The sequence below is a fragment of the Cyprinus carpio genome, chromosome A22 (assembly GCF_018340385.1).
Source record: "Cyprinus carpio isolate SPL01 chromosome A22, ASM1834038v1, whole genome shotgun sequence".
In the NCBI taxonomy this organism is placed as follows: domain Eukaryota; kingdom Metazoa; phylum Chordata; class Actinopteri; order Cypriniformes; family Cyprinidae; genus Cyprinus; species Cyprinus carpio.
Genome location: NC_056593.1, coordinates 4,312,325 through 4,330,324, shown reverse-complemented (window position 1 = coordinate 4,330,324; position 18,000 = coordinate 4,312,325). Strand labels below are relative to the sequence as shown.

At 36.6% G+C, this 18,000-nt stretch overlaps 1 protein-coding gene across 5 annotated transcripts in view; it reads left to right on the top strand.

Moving 5' to 3' along the window:
* Positions 1-18,000, top strand: part of LOC109068889 (acid-sensing ion channel 1B) — a 160,565-nt gene that overhangs the window by 114,774 nt on the left and 27,791 nt on the right. Inside the window, exon 1 of one of the 5 annotated variants that reach the window (XM_042712326.1) lies at positions 2,302-3,428. The exons of 3 other annotated variants lie outside the window; for them this stretch is intronic. In XM_042712326.1, the coding sequence (XP_042568260.1) occupies positions 2,769-3,428 (660 nt within the window). In that variant the 5' untranslated portion in view covers positions 2,302-2,768. Of the gene's footprint in view, positions 1-2,301; positions 3,429-18,000 lie in introns of those variants that run through there. One more of the 5 variants, XM_042712324.1, reaches the window with a different exon arrangement.

Genomic DNA, 18,000 nt, shown 5'->3' with positions numbered 1-18,000 from the left:
TATATATATATATATATATATATATATATATTATATATTTATATATATTCATAATTGATATACAATCTAACAAAATAATCTAAGTATGTGTGAAATATTTAAGTAATTTTTTTACATTTTTATCCATCCATCCAATCCACCTTTATTAAATTTATAAAAACTTCATAATTGATATACATTCTAATTTGAATTTTTATTTATTAATTGTACTTTCATTTACAATTTTAAACTTCACTTGTTTTAATAAATATTTAAATTATACAATTATATATATATATATATATATATATATATATATATATATATATATATATACATTTTAGTTGTAATATTTTCTAATATTTATTATTTATTAACATTTTAAATATTATATAAATTGTATATGATATAATATCTATAACATATTTTGTAATTGTAATTAAGTTAATTTTCCATTTTCAATGTAATATTTGAATCCATCTTTATAATAATCTTTTTAAATGTTTTTGTTTTTTAATTTTAATTTAATTAATTTGTTCTTTCACAATGTTTTTAGACATTTGCCTCAATATATATGTAAGTGCTTGTAATTAACATCATTATAATGTAAATTACATAATAATATTTATCGATATGCTACCATTTCTCAGTATCAGGCTGCAACAACCAACAGGTTCATCTTTCTCTTTGCGGTTCTTGTAATTTAGTGCTCGTCAATTCCAGCACTTGTGGTTGTGCCAGCTGGTTTCATGTTTTATTCTGGATTTGTGCCACTCGAGACCAGCCGATCTCATTAATTCAGTTTCCGTAAACATTTGCAGGTTTCCTGGTGTTAAATAATGTGATTAGTGCCCAGTAGGCCAATTCAGATGTTAGCCACATAGTGGACGTCATTTTCTCACAGCAGTCATTGAATCAAATTACATATGTGTGTGTTTATGTGTGTGTGTGCACGCATCCATGGTAATGGGTCTTCATGTGTTTGTGTCCATGGTGTGTGGATCTTCATGTGTGTGTCTCTTGCTGCTTCAGTTTTCTCTTGGTAACCACGCCAGGTCTATCATCGCTGTCAGTTGAGAGGGTCTTGAGAGGAAATGATGGACCATCTCCATGTGCTTCAAATGACACCCCCACCCTCAAGGCACAGAGTCGCCGAACGGCAGAATATCTACTGCCCCCTAGTGTCTGAAGACGACGTTACTTACATTTGTACTAGGCGGAAATGTGTGGATGACCACAAGTATGATAAATAACAATAGTGATGGTTGACCTAGCCAATACAACTTGGCAAATAGCAAGAAAGTACCTAAAGAGAAATCATAAATGATTCACTTTTTTTTTTTTTTTTTTAGTGTACTGTTCCTTTAAGTTACTCTTTGATCCCATACTTTCCCTCAAGAGTGAAGGGAGATTGAATGGAGCGTTGGAGAAACCTGTTGAGGAGCACTGGAGCAGACCTGGAAAAAATATACGAGCGTGTTGAGAATTAATTTTCACTGGCAGCTTCAGGCAATCAGGCTGATTGCATTTTCAAGAGTTGTGGGTCGACACGGGAAAGTGTTTGGCAGGAGGTCTGGATAAAGTCACACGCTGAGATCTGCTGCCCTCTGTTGGATGCTGTTTGCATTATGCAGCTTTTGTAAGGTGACTATGGCTTTCGGTTTTTATTGGAGGAGATCGGTCTAAAACAATGTCAGATTTTGAAATGGTCACTTTACAAATGCATTTAAATGGATTAATGACTATCCAATGTTGAAGCTTTGAACATTGAGCTTCTCATGTTAGATGCAGTCCATAATCTAAAGTATCTAAGCAAAGCTTTCAGCTGCAGTTAGGTATTACACTACGAGCTACTAACAAAAAATGTGACGGCTAAAAAAATAGTATTTAAAAAAAATACACGTGCACTGTAGTTTAATTACTTTATTATTATTAGATAAATGTTGCTACTGAAGTTATTAATTTGGTTTCATTCAAGTCAGTTTTTGTCCAGATCTCAGTAAAAAATGGCAAATGTGTTTAGTAATGTAAAAATGTAAATAGTTAAAGTAAAGAAATAAAAACTCTGGCTGTCATAGTCATCAATAAAGATCAATCAATAGAGCAGCTGTGCAGTGAACAGGAAGTTTAGTAAAGCGATAGCACGCTAGAGTAAGTGCAAACATATCATGAAAGAGTGTTGGGTTTGCGTTTGTGTACTTTAGTCTGGTATTGCTTCACTTCTGAGCCACAGCCACACACATGCACTCATGTTGAAATCTTGGCTTTAACAGCAACAGTGACGCATTCAGCATATCCTGTTTATCCTGTCTTCTATCACCTAGTTAAAAATCCCATGCATCTGGATTCATGAAGCAGATATTGTGTGATAGAAATGACCCGGATTATTATCCTAAGTGCTTAAATGCGCAATGAAAGGTGATCTGGTGCTGACATCAGATGCAGGTTGCAGTGGGACTATTCCTTGTCCGAGGGAGGGAGTTTGGGGCCAGGAAGTGCATAACATCCCAACAGCGCCATTCCTCTTTAGATGTCCCGTTGTGAAGGGAGAGACGGATTACTGGCGATGTCAAATCGCTGGACATCATTTCTAAAGAGATCATTGTCGTTTTTCCATCTCTAGTGACCAGAAGATCAAGTCTGGATTGGCTTATTTGGGATCAGTGAATCTTTCCTGGGTTTTTTGGATGTAGGACATCCAGAATACTCCAAAGCGTAATCCATCAATCTGAGACATTTTTTTCCAGTGTTCTTCTTTTCACTATTGACCGGTTTTTGATTTTAACATCATGGTACGAATCACATGCACCATCTCCTTCAGCACAGATGATGAGCCAGTTGGCCGCTCGCGCCAAGGCAGCATCGATGACCACTACAAGCGCGTGGTGTGGTCAAGAGATGGCGAACACGGCAAGTACCAGGAGGATGGTGACGATCCGGACACATGTGATGGGACGGAAGACGAAGAAGTGCCCGACATCAGCCTTGCCACGTTTTTTGGCGGCTGCTCCCTCCACGGCGCCAACCACGTCTTTGTGGACAAGAAGTTTAGTGTCCGCCAGGGCTTGTGGGCCACGGTCTTTCTATTGGCGATCTCTATGTTCCTCATGCAGGTGGTGGACCGTGTCATCTACTACCTGCAGTATGACTACATCACCTTGCTGGACGAGCGCAATGCCAGGAACATGACGTTCCCGGCCATCACGCTCTGCAATTACAACTCGTTCCGGCGCTCGCAGATGAGCTACAGCGACCTGCTCTTCATGGGGCCAATGTTGGGATACGAGGACAACATGGCTCCGGGAATCCCTTTGGCGCCGGAGCCCGACAGGCAAGGCTCTCGATTCAGCCTGGCCGAGTTCTTCAATCGCACCCGTCACCGCATGGAAGATATGCTGCTAGAGTGCAAATTCTCTGGGAAGGAGTGTGCGCCGGAACACTGGAGAGAGGTAGGACCGGCGTCCGGATGGACTTGTAGTCGAGTTTTGGCCCTCCGGCGCTTAATCCATTCTCGGCATGTTATTGTGAGGGCGGCTGACTTTATTTGCAAGAAGATAAATGGACTCGGCGCACTTGAGGCGTCAGAGAAGATGAATAGGTGTTCTCACTCTATCTAACAGGAATCAGAAGCCATTTATTCTTTGTGTTCAGCGTTGCAAATGAAAACAGCATTTCAGACCCCCATTATTACCCTTTGACTACTCGTGATTGATAATTATATGGTGTTGCTTGCTTTTGTGTTTAACACATTGGCTTGCTTCAAGGCCACTTGAGGGATCTTATTTCTCTAATCGCTAAAAAGCAATATATATATATATATTATACTCTAGACTTGCTGCTGAAGTTTTGACATTGTGGAAATTGGTCTCCGGTAAGTGTTTGCATAGATTTGTCAGATATGATGACAAGATTATTGTGCATTGTCTTTGTGGATGGTGTTTTTGTAAGGATAAAATCTTGCTGTTTGCAGCTAGTTTCTTCAGATTTAACTGTTTTAAGCTTATACAATATTAATTATAAGTATATATATTTTTTTATATTGTATTTTAATAGCCTAAAATTGTGATTAATGTAATTTTGAGTTACTATTTATTTTTTTATTTTCTATTACTTTTTTCTTAAAAGGTCATATGGGTATGGGTTTTCATACATGAATATATGCAGCTGCATTCTATATTTTACTGTAGGGAGGTCCCTTTGCAGTGGGATCACAGTATTTGGGGCTGCTTGTCAACAAAGCTTTTGCAAACCATTAATATAAGATGCTGGTTTTCTGTGTAGAGAATCGCTCCAGCGTTCTTCCCCCAAGAGCAGGTCTGAGTTTGCAGCTAATCTCTTTACGCTGATGAAAAGAGGGCCGCCTGTCTGTGAAATAGGCATTTTGTTTGTCATTGTTGCTGATCTCAAGGTTTCTAGCTGGCGAGTCTCCCATGAGTCGAGCTCTTATTGAGCTGAGTGAATTATGTGGTGCTTTGCCGTAAAGGCCAAGAATATATCTGGTAACGCTTACTGAAGAATCAGTTTAGAGCACTTAAGTATATTTAGTCTCCTGCCTGGTAAGTGCATATGGGGTTTTAAACACCCCTGGCTGTGCTCTGCTAATGGATGTTTATTATCTGATGCCTCCGATGGGATGTATTATCAGCCTACTTAAAAGGTGCAGCATGGATAATCTGCCGTATGCACACAAACAAAGCATTCGACAACTATAAATGCTGTATTATATAATCCACATTTAGTGGTTCAACTAGTGTATCAGATCATATCAGCTAGCTGAGTCAGCCAATGCTGGTGTTCTCTGCTAATCTCGACCTCGCCATTAGTGCTTATTTGCTCATCATTCTTGCGACACTAAGAATGTGAGTTCACTCTGTGTGAGTCTCCATCGATTGACAGATATTTAGAAGAGGGCTGGAGCGGGTCGATAGGAGGCGGGCCTGTGCCAGGCAGACGGGCAGCTCATCTTTCCGTCCCGGGGCAGAATTCGAGTCCAACTTCCTCCAGCTCCATTAGACAGGGATCTTTTTTCAGCACCAGGGCACAAGCTCATGTTTCGCTCTTCTGCACGCTCAGTCATGCGGTCAGCTGACTATTGTTAGATCAGAGAGTGGACTCGGTTATAACTAACAAACGTCTGTGTTTGTGACATTTCAAGATTTTACTTTCTTTATTATTGCTTATCTTTACCCTGAATTGTTTGTGTTCGAGACATGAACGATGCCTAGAATAAAGGCCCATTTGCACTGAAGACTATAAGTATAACTAAGGTTTAAAGGTGCTGTATGTAATACTTTTGACTTTACTAAAGCATAAAAATACACAATTGTTCACATAATTGTTTCTGCCAAAACAGTGCTACTGTGTCAGAATATCTGTTTTTGTTTTAGTTTGTGTGATTCCACCCACTGCCAATTTACTCAATAGTATTTAGACACTCAGGTTGCCAGTTGGCAGAAAACACAGCATATTGTATCCACGGAAGTCAGCAAATGACCTTGGTCAGAGATAGGGATTTGCCGGTATCAAATTTTCCTGTTGCGATTAATTGATGATGCGTTTGTCACGGTATACGGTATTATCACGGTATTGAAATTTAGTTTCAAAAAAGTGGTCATAATACAGTATAACAGGTTAAATAACTTTTTCCTTAACAAAAATAACTGAACATTTAAATAAAGTAATACAGAAAAAATTATAAGTTAAAAGTTTTACACATTAAAGTGCAAAAGAACTATAAAGACCAATAGGTATCACTTTACAATAAGACCTCTTTAGTAATCCTTAGTTAATGCATTAACATTCAAGGCAAGGCAAGTTTATTTATATAGCACATTTTGTACACAATGGTAATTCAAAGTGCTTTACATAAAAGAAAGTAAAAAAAAAAACATGAAGAAAAATAACCACAAAAATAAAACAAGCAATTTAAGAACTTTGAAAATGATTTAAAAATTGACTTAAAAAGAATTTAAGACAGTTTAAAAATCAGTTTGGACATCGCATAGTGCTCAGTCAATAAATGCACAGCTAAACAATGAGCAATAGCTACATTTGCTATAGAAGTTATTAATCTTTGTTAAAAAATACAAATCTTAGTTCATGTTAGTTCATTAAATAACACAGTTGCAACTTTCAATTTTAACAATGTGTTATTAAATATTGGAATACCTAAGATTAATGAATGTTCAGGAGAATTTTTAATTGGCAGTTTGTTAACTAAAGAAGCCCTAATGTAAAGTGTGAATGAACAATAAAGAATCAAAACACTTTCAAACAATATCTAGGGCATGTTGTAGTCCAGATTAAAAAAAAAAGTTTGAAAATAAATAGAGATTCAAGATTTTTTATTTGTCACATACACAATTATATAGAGCATATATAACCAGCAGTGAAATGTGAGTATATATAACCAGCAGTTAAATAGCCTATTAAGTCTAAATATTTAAGTATTTGGCGCTGTGATGAACACCATAGCAAATCCACAAATCTCAATGGCTATTTAAAATGATTTAAATATGGTTTAGAAAGTAGCAGCTGCTTAATTAATGGGGTTTACAGGGTAAGGCTGCATTTTAGCGCCATCTGTTGTCAGAGAGTGAATGTGCTTTCATTCAGCGCGTCTCTCACGTGTTCCTCCATGTGCTTCTTATGCGTGCTTGTTTACATCAGAGGGCACGCTTCTTTCAAGCAGCATACAGCGGTGTTGTGCATTTTGAGCAGTTGATGGGAAAAGTATTCTTAAAATGCATTCCAAATTCTGAATAATATGTAATATATTGGTTCAATTTAGAAGTGTCCACGATAACAATACCGTGCATATTCATTACCGCGATATATCGCATTAAGGCTGGTTCACACGGCAGGATAATTAGGCCGATTTTAGCCCCGATTCACCCCTTCCGACAATCTTAGGATGCTCCGATTATCGTAAAATAATCTGATCAAATATTCCTGCCGTGTGTGGTGTGTTAAGACTGCTGTCCTCTGCTCGGAAGGACGTCGGGACCGCTCCGATCTCAAATCGGGGATATCCAACATGTTGGATTTATTTGGCCCGATTTCTTCTCGTGTGTGGTGTCCCCCGAGGACAAACGATCACGCAGCCTGTGGACTGTGGCATGTAGCCAATCAGAAAGCGAGGTGACGAGGCGGTGAGGAAGTACCGGGAAACAAAATCAAAACAGCCGGCGGCATGGCGCACCAGAAAGTCCGGTAACAATACTTATTGTGTGGTTGACGGACTGTTTATCAGTTTGGACCAGTACAGCGTGAACCGATCGTGATCATGCGACGCTGTTACTACACAGCGCTAATGAGATCCAGTAAAAAAAGCATTTGAATTCGCCACAGAAGTAATAACATCGCTGCGAGATCTAGAGAGAAACATTCACATTTCTCGTTTTTCACGGATCAAACAGCGCGTGGAAACCAGGAATGAATGAACTAAACTTATCCAGTGTCTACAGATCAGCAACATTCGTCCGCCATGATTGTTTACTCTGAAGTCACGTTTTGATCTCGAGGGATTTTGCGAGATTTCCCGTCTGACATGGGAATGTTCGGGAGTCAAATCGGTTCGTGTGTGATGTGTGTGATTTTGCCGTGTGGCTGCACACCACACACTGTACGACCAAAACTGTTAGACCCGTGATTTTTTATCGCCGTGTGTGGGGTCTCTCAGGTTTGGAAAATCGGCCGACAATTTTAAAATCGTCCCGTGTGAACCAGGCCTTACCGAATACCGGCACAAGTCTAGTCAGAGATTGCAGATTCTACTCAACATAAAAGCCTCAGTAACCATCTAAAAAACTCACTGACCAGAGACATTTGAAAATGTGTGTACACCAACTCATCAACTTACGGTGCAATGCTCTTTGCCTTTTAAAGTCAATTGCACTCGTTCCTCTTGCGTCCTTAATCTGGCAACTCACGTATTTTGAATTTGGATTGCAGTTCCCATTTCAGCCGCTAGCTGTCACTATTATATACTGTACCTTTAAAAATCTTTCCAATTCTATGAAAGAGGGAAGACCATACTATAACAATAATGACACAGAAGAACGATACTTTGCAATCACTCTCAGAATGATTTTGTCCAGCTGATGAACGATAAAAAAGCATTGATAGCCAATCAGAATCCACCCTAGAGTTTGCACATTTAAAACAGCATATAACATAACTCTAACAATGTGCCCATAATAAACGCTAATGTAGTTATCATTATAGTTAGGCCTTAAAAGCTGCGCTATCGCTTAGCCATTTCCTTAGCAGTCAGATTTAATATTTTCAAATATTTAAAAAAAAAATTTGTCACACAGTGTCTAAGCATATCATTTTTGGCGAAGAATCAGTGTTATCTAAACTGGGCTAAAAGACGATTGAGTTCAATACAGTTAATTATAGATGTGGAATCAATAATTGGCTTGTCATTTAAAACTCCTAAAGACAAGGGCGTGCGGGGTCTATACTTTATCTGAGGCTGTATTTGGTATCTTAGAAATGTGTGCTAGTGTTTAATTTGACCTCGACTGTAAAGTCTCAACTTGATCTTCATGGTTTATCCGAGGATTGGTGCTGATGACAGCAGCTCATCTAATATTAACAAGGCCAGAAAACACATTTCATACCAGTTTCTCTCCAGCCCTGGCTCCGTTCCCTTCATTACCCTCAGAAACGCTTACGCAGCGCTCTGCGAAACGCTAATTCATTGCACGGCCATTTAACGATATTGACAGCGATCGCACTGAAAGGTTCCAGGGTTTGACTGAACGCTTTGTTGGCGTGTATGTGTAGACTTGTAAAATTCCTCCTTTAAACACTTCATGAATAAAATAGGACTATTGATCCATTTCAAAAAAATATAATCAAATTAACTATGATTTCCAGATTAATTAATTGAATTAATGCTATACATTAATATTTCATTTTAAATAATAACAAGCCTTCAAATTATGAAAAAAAAACACCCTTAGTATTTTAAAGGATGTGTGCAGTTGAAAAACATTTCTAATACATATTTAATGCATAATTTGTAGGGGTTGCTATGCGGGTCTTGGAGTGTCTCCCATGTGGTGTTTTGGGTCGTTTCCAGTGTGCTGCTCTGACGTTCGCCCGGGTGTTTAGGGTGGTTGCAAAGAGTGTTTCTGTGTGGTTGCTAGGGTGTTATTAGTGGTTGCCAGGTGTGGGAGAAGTGGCATGCCAAAGTTTTATATTTAGGATTAATGTGTGCTCAGATCACTCACTTATGTGAGCAACAGTGATAGCGATGCTTCGGTACACAGCACTGATGACCGAGGGAGCTATACACATGACTTTTTCACCATATAAAGCCAAAAAAAATATAATTGCACTTAGTCCTTTCACTAGAGGGAGCCAGAACACAGAGAATTGCACTTAGTCCACTCACAGTCCATTGAGTGCTGAACTTCATCACAACAAAGCATGCAGAGGCACAAAAGGAAGAATCAAGTTTATTTGTTTTATGAATATAAGCTTGTGCAGCCCAATAAAACGGATTTAAAACAAGATCTCCACAGAAAAACCACTTTGTTATTGGATGGAGATTGAACTTTGGATGGTGACAGCTTGTTGTAGCAAAGTCCCTTTAAGGGTATTCTATAGTCTTTGGTTGTAGTCAACATGAACTTACTCTATTTACTTTTGCATATTTTTAAATATAAGTTTAATATAAATATTTATATTTTAAATTAAATATATCACGATCCAATCAATTCCTCCTGATTATATGAAGTTACACCTACATTTTTGCTTATTAAATGTCCTGATATATTCAAAAATACATTACATTATAGAATCACAATGGTTTCTCAACGCCATTTCTTGTCTTTATAGTGACAAACAGGCAATGAAAATGAAGACTTTCTTTTTACTGCTTAGTGGTTTACAGAAGATTTCGCTCCTTTCAGGTATTTTCACAAGATATTTGAAAGTTCAAGTGCAACCAAATGTGGTTCAGATGAGTCGAGCTGGCGTACAGTCAGTCTGCAGCACAAAAACAATCTGCACAAAGTACCTTTCTGCAAGTTTCATGCCCACGCTTTTCTTGTTCAGAATAGTGCTGTGATGAATGCACCGCAGCTTTGTTTACCGCGCGGTAAAGCTGGAGGTGTGCGGATGATCTCCATCGCCAACGGCAACGCATTGAGAGCGCATCATTGTATTCTCAGGGTCTTCGATCAGATCTTAGTAAACTAATAAGTATTCGTCTCTCAATGACGGCCCTCCCACGTGTGTGTGCAGACGCCACAGAGAGCTTTGATTTACTGCGTGTTTTCATACCTGTCTGAGGGAGAGCAGGGATGCCGGATGACTTATTTCAGTGATGGATGTGCCGCATTATCTCCGAGACAATCGCCAATTAACCTACAGCCTGCTATGACGTCCTTCGTGGGTTTGTAAATGCGTGAGAGTTCTCCAGCGACAATTAGAGGCTTCCAGCTGTTCGTTAGAGATCTTATTCATATCCATATCTCAATTAAATATTCATAAGTCATTTTTAGTCATTTAAGACAAGACAATAGAGGTGATTTTTTTTACATTTTATATATATATATTAGATATCACCATATTTTTCCCAGGTGATTAATCACAGTTTGTTATCGCAACTGTTTTATATTATAATTAGCGCTGTCAAACGATTAATCACGATTAATCGCATCCAGAATAAAAATTTCTATTTACATAATAAATATACACAGTACAAATACATATATATATTATGTATATATAAATACACACACTTACAGTATATATTTAAAAAATATTTACATGTATATATTTATATTCATATAGTATATGTTATATATAAATATATTTAAAATATAAATAACGTATTTTTCTTAAATATATACATGCATGTGTGTGTATTTGTATATGCATAATAAACATACACAGTACACACACATATATTATCTAAACAAAACCCTTTATTTTGGATGTGAATAATCACAATTAATCGTTTGACAGCACTAATTATAAGTCTTCGGAAATATTATGTGTAAATATGATCCATTATCTAATTAAATATGCCCTAATTTGCATGCATTTTCAGAACAGAAATCTGAACTTTGGATAAAACTAGATTCTAAATTCAAAATGATGAACGTATGATTTTGTCACTCCTAAAATCAGAAATTACAGCCAGAAAAAATCGCCATGTTTTAGGAATATATAAACCAGGCAATGATACATGAACCACCCTTCCGTAAAAATCTAACAAATACAGATGGGAATTAAAACTGTAAAGGTCAGTGTATGTAAGTGCTACCGACGAAAAACACCTTTAAAAATATGTATTATAATTGAAATAAACACTTGAAGGATTATTTTGGTTGGTTTCTTTCCACTAGTGTGAAAGACTACATGTTGTGGGAGCAAAATAGTCCAAAATCTCAAAATGGACCAGAAAAAAACTGCTTTTATCTCTAGTGTATTGCTTTGAAATCTGAGTGCTATCTGTGATGTTAAAGTATGGGCCAAAATATTGAAAAGTAAAAAATGGGCTCTAAAAATGAAAAGAGAAATGGGGTAAAGAGGGTGAAAATCCCATAAATGTCTCTTATTAGGAGGAGCGTGACACACAGGCCTGACACTGAAATGTGCCAATATGGCTTCATGATGTTTTCATCCATCATACTGAGTAAAGAATATCCAGCAGCCGTCTGTAAAGGTAGGATTTGTGGTGTTTGAAAGCTTTCATGTTTTTTTAAACTCACCTTTGAAGCGATTCACACATGGCCACATTACAGTTCAGCCGCTCCTAACTGAGGCCGATAAACTCAGATCTGCAACTCAAATCACTCGAGGAGAGCCAGAGAGGCTTGAATTATAGTATCTGAGTGATTTCAGGTGTCTGATCGTATGTTAACGGTCAGAAAAGCGTGTCTTCATGTATTGATGGTTTTTCTAACTTGTTTATATTCATATACTTGCTTGAGGGGTGTGTAGAAGTTGTTTTCTTATGTTTATTGCGCACAGAAATGGGAAGAAATGGTAAAAATTGCACAATTGCTTTTTTCTGAGATGACAGTGCTTAAGTTTATATGAATCAACTGGGAAACTTGTTTGAAAGGAACCAGAATGATTTAATACTCTCCAACAAAAGAGAACATTATAATTTTTACTCCACAACATCAGTCAAATGTTGAAATAGCCTCCTTTTGTAATTTGATGTGGCTTCTTATCACAGAATGAGGCTGAAAATAGATTCTATACTATAAAATATAAAATATTATAAATATTAATTATTATGAAAATAATAATTGTCGCAGTTGAGTGTTTATTGTCTTAATGTTTCATCATTTAAAATGTTTCTATCTTCTTTTTTTTTCAGATACAGCGATAGCTGGATGCTTTTATCCCATAGTTTTGTCCATATTAGGGATTTCCTGGAGCTTCATGAGTTTTATTGCTTTTGTGATGCATATGTGGAGTTTCTGTGCGATGGCCTCCAGCTTCCTGTATGAATAAAAGAGACATACTGTACATAGCGCTCAGTAATACCCACTCTATCCTATTTTGGGTAAAATAGGAAAATTAATCCTTCACTCAGTGTAGCAGACATTCTGGAGGAGGAAAAAAAGTTTTCAGTAAAATGCTGGAGTGAAATTAAATTCAAAGGGCTGTTTGCTGGAAGTGAACAGGATCAGTGACAGAAGTGATTCAGATATGAGGTCAAGCAGGTGTTGAAATCTATCAGCCACACACACACACACACACACACACACACACACACACACACAAGTGTGTGTTTCCTGCAGGGGGAATTCAACACATCCTGCCTCATTACTCTTGCTCTGTATGTGTCTGACAACTGCTGTTATCCGCTTTCCCTCCACACACACACAGACACACACACAAACAGACTGAGGTGTACCTGAAGCCATATTAATAGACCTTGGACAGATCGTCCATGATGTAGACAGGTGGAAAGAGAAGTATAGCTTCCTAAATGTGTGTGTGTTTGTTTTTTTATATATATATATATAATATATAATATGAATTAATATATTATATATATATATATATATATATATATATATATATAATATCATAAATTCTTTGCATTAGCAAGATTTTGGCTTTAACATGCTTATTCATTGGAAATAATGTCACAAAACTGAAAAATAGGTTCAATGTTATTTATATAAAATATACTTTCTTATTGTTCTCTTTTGATGTTTGGAGAAATATGAGCCAGGCATGTTCTTGACAGAATTTGTGGGATTCATCCATCATCCCAAACCATCTGAACTGATTTAGGTAGATAAACAATTTAAATACATTTTCTAAAAACAATACATTTCTTTCATACCCCTTTCATTTTGAATAATAGTTTATAAAGCTTTCCACCAAAATATGATTCTTAGACCCTAAAGGAGTAATGATGCATGTAGTGATAAATAGTGATATTGTGAAATATTATTGCAATTTAAAAGAACAGTTTTCTATTTTAATATATTTTAAAATGTAATTTATTCCTGTGATGCATTTTCAGCGTCATTACTCCTTTAGTGTCTAAGGATCGTATTTTGGTGGAAAACTTAAATAATAAATAAACTAAATAATTAAACAAATATATTTTTAGAAAGTGTATTTAAATGTAAGATGTGATGAGAAATTGAAAATGTGCTTAATTGCCATTAAAATAATTGTAGTCTTGGTGCAAAATATCTTAGTATTTTTATTTATTTATTTATTTTTTTTAGTGGTGAAATAGAACCTTGAAACATGAATTCATTCACCATTATATTTTAAATCTGTATCTGTAAAGCTGATCTGTGTCCTTGTGAATGATCCTCTTTTAATATGATCTTTCATGTTGAATTGAATGAATTTGATGCTTGTTTAAAGCTTGACGTTATTTGACATTACGACGTCCATATTCATCCATTGTGAATCCTATAAAGCGATGTCTACAAAACGACCCTATTTAGTCATACATTTTTGATGAAACAAGTTTTTTGTTTTAACTTCAAAGTCTGACTTGAGCTTCATTTCTATTGGTGTTCGCCTCGCTGTAACAGAGGGGTTTGAACCTGAACAACCTTCAGCGTGACTTTGGAAATGAATCAGGCCTCATTATATAGTCTTCATTCAAATACAATTCTGAGATCAAACAAACTTAAATAACACCTCATGGGGCAGAAGTGAAGATGGCAGAGATTGCTGATGTTCACACGGTCACCTGAGGTGAAAAACTCTAAAAATAAAATTGAGTTCAAATGTAAGCGTGGCACCGACAGAGATTATTGCATCTGGGGGCAAGACTTTGATGCCCCGCTGCTCTGAAAAACTGACAACACAGACTGCTGGGAATTCTGACCTGCTTGAAGGAGACGTGTTTTAGAAGCAGCTGTTTATCTTTACGAGGCTCTCAGGGAATTCTGAGAGAATGACAGTGTTATTTATTGCAGAGATTGTTTCTGGAGATGTTTCCATACTCATACGTGAGCGCTTGTGAGGTATTGTTACTCGTTTGTTTAATGTTGGTCATGAGTCGGAGCGGCTGACCCCAGTTCAACTCGTCTGAGACCTCACTTTATTGAGGATCGTTTCTGGGGATCGACTTGGCCATTGATGCTTTTTCCTTGTTTCTCTCTCGCTCTGGCTGTTTCAAAACTCCTCACTTTATTGAGGATCGTTTCTGGGGATCGTATATATATATATATATATATATGCATCCCAAATGTTTGGTTCCTTTTAAAATGTTAGATTGCTTCAAAACTCAGTGAGATACTTCACCAGACATCATTTTTGATATTTCAATCACCATAATTGTCCTAACCTACAGTAGTTAGGCACCATTGTGCAGTTTTTATTCTCTATTATGTCTCTTGTTTTGAATGGTTTGAGCAATTTCTGTCTTTGTTTCTCTGTTCAAATGTGTTGAAAATCCTTTCTCTGTGAATCAGATGTTTTGAATGTCCTTTCAGTTATAGAATATGAACATTCTGTCTTTCAGTTCAAATGTTTTGAACATTCTTTTCATTCAGATATTTTTTTTTCTAATGTTTTAAGCATTTCAAACTATTTTTCTCTGAATTCAAGTCATATGATCATTTTCCCTCAATTAGAACATTTTCATTGTCTCAAATTTTGCATGCTTGATTCTAATAATTTGATTTGGAATCATTCATTCTTTTCTTCAGCTGTTTTGAATGTTCTTTTCTCTGAATTCAGCCATTTGATCATTTTCTGTTATTTAGAAATTTTTCAACTTCTTTTCGATTTGTACATTAACTGAAAATGTATCTCGATTTGAGTGTTTGAACATAATTCTCTTGAATCTATTTTGAGCTTTTGAATGTTCACTCTCATGATTCAAACGGTTTATTCCCCGATTCCTGAATTGAAATACTTGGATCATCATTTTTTTTTCTATTCAAACGTCTCCTAATTTGAATGTTTTGAACGTTCTCTGAATTTTTTGAATGTTCACTCTCATGATTCAAACGGTTTATTCCCCGATTCCTGAATTGAAATACTTGGATCATCATTTGTCTAGAATATTCTCTTCTGGAGTCGTGTGCCTTCACACTAGAGTTTACGATGCATCAAACACAGGTGTGCTGCGCATCCAATGAAATGAATTGGGAAAATAGGCCAGATTACTAGTGCAGTACTGAGGACTGGATTTAGTACACAAAATGTTAAGAGCGGTGCGGTCAAACCAGCTGTGATACTAGTTTACCATGTTTGGCTGAATCTGTTATTTAAATCTAATTTACTTGGTTAATTTGTAAATGGGATCTTTTTAAAATCTCAATTATTTCTCATAGACAACATTGTAAGTTAATTAAAATTATTCTTACAAAATATAATAACGTATAAGTAGAATTTAGGGTGAGATTTCAAAGATATCTGAAATTGGGATCAGATTTGCCAAATATCCAATCAAAATTCAATATGAACTCAATTTCTCATCAAACTGCTATCCATCAAAAATTCTAACTCTGTATTCTTGCAGTTTGACCATATCGACTCATTTGTGTCTATTTGTTAGAAATTAAAGATTGAAGTCAGTGAAAAACAACCTTGAACAGACTCCATTGTGGGATGGGAAAATTTAAGTAGCATTTCAAAAGCCAAAGAAATTAAACTCCATCAGATTCAATTTCCCTCAAGAAATACAGCGTCTTTCATTTCAAGGCAAGACATGCTTTACTTTCACTGGAGAAATCAATGAGCTATCGTTGTAATGTGTGCCATTTCATTCCAAATGGAAGGAGCTGTATAGCTGTTGTGCTTTCTGTTTTCCCTTTGTTCACTGTGAAATAAACCACTCTGGACCCCATCAAGGCTGTTTTGGGCTGCAAACGATTTTCCCCATAAAATGCAATCTCAGTTGTGACTCTGTCATGGTTTTGCTCTTCAAGTCTCTTCATAAACCCACTTGCCATGTGCTAGAGTTCACTGTCACTGATTGGTATTACTTTAAACACGCAATATCTGCTTTGTAGGTTTTTAACATATGTTAAGACTCTTATTGTTTTCAGTGTTAAAATACCTTTTTTTAATGTTGTGTAAAGAATACTATTCTTTTGGGTAATTTGGTTGCCTTTCAACCATTAAAGGTTCACTTTGCACCTTAGAGAACTGATCCATTTATACACAATTTAAAGCATTTCTTTTTATTTCAGGCCAAAAGGAGATGTATCACTCTCTCCTACAAAATAGCAGCGCATGTCCATTTAAGAGGCTGCAAATATGGGAAAATATTTAGACACTTGCATCAACCCTTTTACATATTTGTAAATTTTAGAGTTATTTGACGTATACTGGTTGAATTCATCTGGGTTCGTAATAAATTGGTCTTTGGTGGCGAGCCACAGTCTAGGTTTTGCCGAATATTAATTTGCGTCTTGATTTGGGTGTTGCTGTAGCTCAGCGTGTGATTGTCCCCATGGAGCCGCATCTTCTTTGATGAAGATGCTTGTAAAAAGCATCTGTGACTGTTGAACATGTGGGTGTGCAGTGACGAACAGCCACTGTGGTCCCAAGCCAACTTCACACGCCTCCAAAATATGAAAAGATTGAAAAATCATTGCTATTCCTTCTGCCTGCAAGAGCCCTGAAAGCAACAGAAATATTTTTTGTTCATCACAATTTCCCCTGTGTGTTTTTAAAAACATAATCCCGATATTAAAATAAACTGACTTTTCAATTATAAAATATATACATATAATGCAGATATTAAATAAAGTTGTATGTATCCAAGTTTAAAAAAAAGTACAAATATATTTTTAGATAGATCTTTAATTAATGCTTGCTATATGTGCCAGATCAAATCTTCTACTCCTTCCCAAGAAATTTAATTTGTGCACCACTACGGTTAAAATAGCTTTCGAGAAACTTATAGCTATATATTATGATCCATTCCCTTCTGAAAATAACGTTTTAATTGTTTTGTGAGCCTCAACGTCTCTTTTAAAATTAAACAGCTCTTCTTGGCACGTATTTGATGTGACTTTGAAATTAAATGTCAAATGTGAATCTTAACACCTCCGCTGTGATTTATTTGTGACATTCATAGCTCCTCACACATTTTTTTTTCTCAGTAAAACAAATGAAAGGACGATGATGAGGACACGCGATGCTTGAATGTCCACAAATCCACCCACCAGCATGTGCCTCAGATAAGACCGAACACATCCGGCTGTTTACAGGTTTATTTTGGCACAGCATTCTGGTCAATACTGTCCTCTGTATGTATACATTTGGACAGGAGCCTTTGTGAGGCATCTTTGAGCCTGCCAGTGAAAAAAGGGCTTATTGACTTTGAACACATCGTTAAAGGAAGTGGGCCATGACCTGCGGGCACCATGCCCACTTTCCCTGCCTGAGCTTATAAACATGCCCACTAAGAGTCTTAACAAGGATGGAGGGTGTAATTATTTGTCTGAATAATGCATTGTACAACCAGCAATTAAAAGCTGAACCTTATTTTGATGTAAAAAGCACCATAGTAGTGTGAATGTGCTGACGTCAACACGAGTGCTC